Source organism: Rhododendron vialii, chromosome 1a (assembly GCF_030253575.1).
Source record: "Rhododendron vialii isolate Sample 1 chromosome 1a, ASM3025357v1".
Classification (NCBI taxonomy): Eukaryota; Viridiplantae; Streptophyta; class Magnoliopsida; order Ericales; family Ericaceae; genus Rhododendron; species Rhododendron vialii.
Window position 1 is genome coordinate 17,293,728 of NC_080557.1, and position 6,000 is coordinate 17,299,727.

General features: G+C 37.5%; 1 protein-coding gene and 1 long non-coding RNA gene across 2 annotated transcripts; one reads left to right on the top strand and one right to left on the bottom strand.

Annotated features, from left to right (window-relative positions):
• Positions 1-1,429: 1,429 nt before the first annotated feature.
• LOC131328916 (protein BPS1, chloroplastic-like) lies at positions 1,430-2,844 on the bottom strand. The gene is made up of 2 exons (XM_058361884.1): positions 2,659-2,844; positions 1,430-2,344 (listed from the first exon to the last, which is right to left on the bottom strand). The coding sequence occupies exons 1-2, from the start codon at positions 2,842-2,844 to the stop codon at positions 1,430-1,432; spliced, it is 1,101 nt and encodes a 366-aa protein (XP_058217867.1).
• A 1,372-nt stretch (positions 2,845-4,216) lies between these two features.
• LOC131313329 (uncharacterized) lies at positions 4,217-6,000 on the top strand. The gene is made up of 4 exons (XR_009196178.1): positions 4,217-4,372; positions 5,522-5,574; positions 5,654-5,676; positions 5,757-6,000. It is a non-coding gene; the product is annotated as an uncharacterized LOC131313329 (long non-coding RNA).

Sequence of the window (6,000 nt, forward strand, 5' to 3'; positions counted from 1 at the left end):
CTGGAGAGAGTAAGTTACTCCTTGTTTTGATTTTTGGTGGTTGTATTTCGTGGAAGGATTTAAAGAAACGTCTTGCCACGTGGAGCGGCTTTCTATCATTGTAGGTGTGAAAAAAATTTACCGTCGATTTTACTATTACCAACGGGTTTTACTGCCGTTTTTGTTTTCCCAAAAGTTGCTTTGACGGTGGTATATTTATGGTGGTTTTTAAACTATTACTAACGGTTTTTAGTCTATTTTAGGCAGTTTTCTAATGCCGCTAAAGGTAACATTTGGCGTAGTGGGCTTATTTCTACTGTTGGATACCCTACAACGAAACCTAGGGTTTTTTTGTATAAAACGTGAATGAGGGTTCCTTTCCTAGTGAAATTCGAAAAAACACTGCTGCAGTGCATGAGGAGAAATTTTATTTGCTTCAAGTAGTTAGGTGGAGCTCTCAGTGCTGCAGTGCATGAGGAGAAATATGTGGGTGCCGGGTGTAGTTAGGTGGATTTCTCAGTGCTGCAGTGCATGAGGAGAAATATGTGGGTGCCGGGTGGATACCACGTCACCCGGCTGACGTGGTGTCCGAGCAACACATCTAGGCCATTCAAAAGTGTATTTGAAGGCCCAGATTGAACCACTCTCTCACCTCTCACCTCAACACTCTCTTTCCTCTTTCTCTCTTTAAATTCGAGCCGTCTAAAACCGAAATAGACGCTTATGTTCCTTTTGGCCACTTTTATCATGAAATATGTCAGCTGATTAAAATGGGTGCCTATTAAAAAGACAAGGTCTTATCAGAGCTGCAAATGAACCGAGCTGTTCGTGGCTTGATTTGTCAAAGCTCGGCTCATTTACTAAACGAGTCAAGCTCAACACTTTAAAGCTCGGCTCATTTTATATGCTCGGCTCATTTAAAGAGACTCGTTATAGGAATTAGCCAGGCTTGGCTCGTTAAGAGCTCAGCTCAATTACAAACGAGTCGAGCCCGTGCTCGAGTTTTTGGCTCAATTTGTAAACTAGCCGAGCTCGAACACTACAAAGCTCGGCTCGTTTGCAGCCCTAAGTCTCATAGCTTATAGAGTTTTACACAACAAATTCTACTCCATCCCACATTGCTTGTTCACTGCGAAAAATTGTGTAACTTTTTTGATTGACGAAACAAAGTTCTCCCGTGCATTATTTTTAATCAAGTACTTTAATTTTTGGTGAAAAAGGTTTCAAAAATTATGAATAGAAATATTTACATTTTTTTAATCAAAAATTAAACGACTTTTAGTAGGGATCAAATAATTTAGGACGGATGGAGTAAAAGAAACATAATGGTTTACACAATCTTCACATTACAAATATATGCACAATGAAACAAATAACTATTATGGATAAAAAAAAAGAAGAAGCTATGGATCAAAAAGAAGAAGAAGAAGAAGCTAACAATTGTCATCTGCTACTGCTTCAGCTGTCGTAGGACATCAAGCAATTCATTTCTCCCAGCTAATACCTCAGAGAAAATACCATCTGCTTCCTTCCCTATCCTGTCCAGCAGCTCCTCCATCACCTCCAATTTCCTTTCCAACTGCTTGGCGGCACCGCCACTCTCTCCATCTCCCACCGCGGCAACAAGGCAAGCCGCCGCCTCCTTCACCTCTCTCAATTGCTTCGGAACCGCCCTTTCCTCCGCCACCGCCTCCGAGAAACTCAAATCCAGGGCCACCAGAGAGGAAACAGGAAATCCACTTGCTGCTTTTTTCATCGCTAAGTACGGTTCATTATCCCCGGACAAGCCGAACAGCGCGACTCCACATACCCAGTAGCCAATTCTCTTTGTTTCCTCCAAGGCTTCATGGAAAACCAACTGCTTTCCTGTATAGCAATTCGTTTCCTCACTCTCTTCCTTTTCTTCCACTTTCAAATCGTTGCTCTGCAGGTTCTTGAACTGAATCGCGCCGAGTCGCTCTACTGCTGACTGAGGCGATGACTCGACTAGGCTTAGAGCATGAGAAATCGAAACCCGGGCTTGACCAAGATGAGAAAGTGAGGAACTGATGGAATTGAGGAATTCTAACAATTTCAAGCTGTAATTGAGATATTTCTCCACCGAAGGGCTTTCCCATTTGTTTATCGGATACTCTATTTCCACTGCTAGCTTAGCGAAGGCCTTGTTGAGAGTGGAAAGCAGCTCCAGACATTGTTGAATCCATGTTAAGGACAAGAACTCCGATGCGGGATTCGAATTTGGTGACAGCTGGTTTAAGGAGTTCGATACGTCAGATCGGAAAGAGTGTAGGGAAGCCGATAAGGCCTCCGATTCGCCGTGGCGGTGATCCTCCAGTTTGGAGGAGAGATTACGAGAGTGGAAAATCTTTTGTAACAAGAAAGAGAACCATGTCAAGGTTATTAGACAAGAAGAGGCTTGTTTGTATGTGATTGTTTTTGGTCAAAATTGGGCTATATATACGTGACTTGCGGTGTAAAGGAAAGTGTACCACCTGGGGTGGTGGCCTGGCGGTCAGGCTGCTTTGGCGCCCCCTCGAACCTTGGGGCGGTGGCCTCACGGCTAGGGTCTTTGAAACCCTTTGATTTGGTCCTAGGTGGTGCAGTGCTCACTTTTGGGTTTCAGTCATCTCCTAAGAACTCGTTGCGGATATGAAAGGCTCTATGGTCATGCCTAGTCACCATATTTGGTCGCCCTCTGCAACCTTTTAGCTTAGGAAAAAAGCAAATAAAAGGTGTAAAGGAAAGTGCGAAAGAAGTTGTGGTTGTTGAGGCTGCCCATTGGAAGCCCATTAGATCAGGGCAATATTCAAAAACAAAGGACTGTTTGGTGACAGTCAATAGTGTCCTAATCTGACTATAATCCATCGATATGCATTGATCGGACACGCACTAGGGGCAACTGGGGCCACTTTAAGAGTGCTTATTGGACACGCTACATAAAAAGGAAGGATAGAGGAACATGAATCCCGAGGTAACTCAAGTGACAACGAGATAAGCGATAATTTATTTAAATATTTTGAGTACAAAATTTGGCAACCTCTTACGGCCAAATCACAAAAGAGAAATATGTTGTGAATGTCTTATTGCCGGTCTGGATTACATGCCATAAATCAGACTGAGGAGGAGAAAAATCGAGATGCAAGTAAACTGACAGGATAGCCCGGGCGTTGAATTAAAAAAAGAAGAAGAAACTCCATGACGTGCAGTAGTCGTGTAGAAGGAATTGGTACAAAGTGTGCTTTATGATACCTTTAAAAAAACCTTTTGTTTGGTTTATCTGTTCTTAATGGGGACTGGACCGTTTTGCTAGGCTTTTTGTGGGTGTTTTTTTGGATTGATACGAATGACAGAGACCATTTCATTTTTCAAAAGTAGTCGAGGACATCAATCGTAGTAGAAATCATGTTCATCCAATATTGAGTGGTATATTTTTAGAACATATTTAGGTTGAAAATATAAAAGCAATAATACCATATCCAATGAATGTTTTTTTTTTTTTTGTGTCGGATCTAAAAAATGAATCATTCTGAATGGCATATTTATAGAACATATTTATGTTGAAAATAGAAAAATATACTATATCCAATGAACGTGATTTTTTTGTGTCAAATCTTAAAAATAAATTCTTCTAAATGGCCAATAAATGACTGATCAAAAAAATTGGGGAAGTTTCTACTAAGTTTTTGGTAAAAAAACGTAAGTCATTTTTATCATCTTGTTCACATTAATCAACAAGTTTTGACATTTTAGCTTATTATGCATACTGACTAATAACTTGTCAACAACTTATTTCTCAATAATTTTTTTCACTCACATAACTATCTACAATTTATTCACTATCAGAAATAACTTGATATTTTTCAACAACTTATTTTTATTACCGGAAACAGCTAACAACTTGATTACAACAAATTCTTTCTCAAAACTTATTCACTACCGAAAACGCCCAAAACATGAAAGTTTTGTTCTTTGGAAGTTTGTTTCCCCATCCTATCACGGTTGTTAAGAGGCAATCACAATCACAATTATGGCTGTCAGTTACTAAAATTTTTTAATTTCCTTTTCAGTTTAGGAATCACAATCACGGCTGTGATTTTGTGGGGTTTATTATAAAATTTTACAATCACAATCACGACTGTGAATTTCCCCTCTCTCTCTCTCTCTCTCTCTCTCTCTCTCTCATATACACAGAGATATCTACACAGTAAGCAAAAAAGGTTCCCGTAAAGGTAAAGGAAAGACGATATAATGTGTTCTTTTTTAACCGGCACGATACAATGTGTTAATATTAGTTTTCAATTCTAACTTCTAATTTAATGATGATTTTTTATTCCAACTTCTGATGCTGAACTATAAGGACCATTACAGACATCACCGAGACACCGATAGTGGGGTAATCTTTTGTTCTTCTGCTTCAACAGTTTTTTCAGTTCTAATGCACGGAGCTAAATCCCCTTCTCTACCGTTTAAAATTACAAAGATGTTACGAGAACGGAATTATAGCCCTTCGCTATTCTATGAAGATTAAGGGTCTGTACGTGAACGAAATACCATTCTTGATGTTTTGATGCTATGTATGCCTGAGTTTGCGTCAAACGTATTGAAAAAAGAGGGAAAGTGATGAGTGGTCCCATTAATATTTTTGTGGTTTGGAGTTTTGTTGGTGATTATTATAGATTTTCATGTTTAATCAAATTTTTTAACAATACTTTTGCTAACAATACAGATTTTTTTATGTTCATAGATATAGATTGATACGGATTTTTTTTATGTTCATAGATATAGAACGCCTTAAGAATATTGGTAGATTGTGCTTCTCATTTTGCTAACACCACAGCGTTTTTTAATGTTTATGGACATAGATGCAAAAATAAAGATTTAACATATCCATTCCTTATTTTCAGAATCCTAAATTCCTAAGATTTGTATTACTATACAAGAGAACAAGAAGATCGGCCATATTTACACCCTAAAATTAAGGAGATAGGATTGGTTTTGAAGCCGGCTCTGAATGTCTAGAAAGTCTAAAATCAAAATGACAGAAAAGAGAACGATGAGAGACATGTTCACAAAAAATTGTAAGCAATTGGGGTGTTTACTTGAGGCTAGGGGCATTTTTTTTTAATGTCTTTTAATATCTACCGACATAGGAAAAGAAAGAGTTCAAAACTAATTAACACCCTATTCTTTTTTTTTTTTAACGGCAACACCCTATTCTTTTTTTCCTTGATAGTTGTCAAAACAACATTTTTTTGCAAGATTAACACATAGAGTAATTGTAAACCTTTTTTCTCATTTTTTTAAACTTCGTTTCATTTGAACATATGTTGTTATTGACACTCTTTTAAACGTTACCATATATGCATCGATGAAAATATTATGATGTTAATCAAACACACCGCAAACTGGAGTTTTGTGTTCCTTTTTGTTTTTGTTTTTTGTCACTCATTTAATATTATGGGAGTCTATATATATCTTTAAAACGTTTTTCTGTTATTATTCCCATGATAACTTTTGACTATTACTCTCTTTCAAATTTCAGATAACTTCTTGGGACTTTAACTAATCATGGACAATCTAAGTGTCTATGGCTATGTGAGTTAAACCGTTTCATTTTATACCTTGGTCGTAATAATCAAATTAATTATTTTCTATGCATTCGGTGAATTCGCAGCTCGACGGTAACTTGCAGAAAATGTAAGAACTATTTACTCAATTGCATTACTTAATCTGACTTTATATATTTGATTCATATTTGCTTTGTTTTATATTTTCAGTACAAAGGTTACGTGTCTTCGAGAAAAAAATGTAATTGTGGTGATTCATGATGAGCAAGAAGTTAATAGTATTTTTATGCATGGGGTATGCCTACCAATGCCATTATTACTTTACTCCCTATGTACTGTAAGGGGTCAACGAATTGATAAAAGGGATGTGGTGCCATACAGTACATACCTTTTGAGAAAATGTAATTCTCATATCAATGTTGAAGGTTGTCATGGAATAAAATTTATTAAATAT

Excerpts from the sequence above, each read along its gene's own strand:
- LOC131328916 (XM_058361884.1), bottom strand. The coding sequence starts at position 2,844 with ATGGATTATAGTCAGATTAGGACACTATTGACTGTCACCAAACAGTCC. Across the intron at positions 2,345-2,658 it reads GCAGAGGGCGACCAAATATG|ATTTTCCACTCTCGTAATCT; the intron begins GTGACTAGGCAT and ends TTGTTACAAAAG.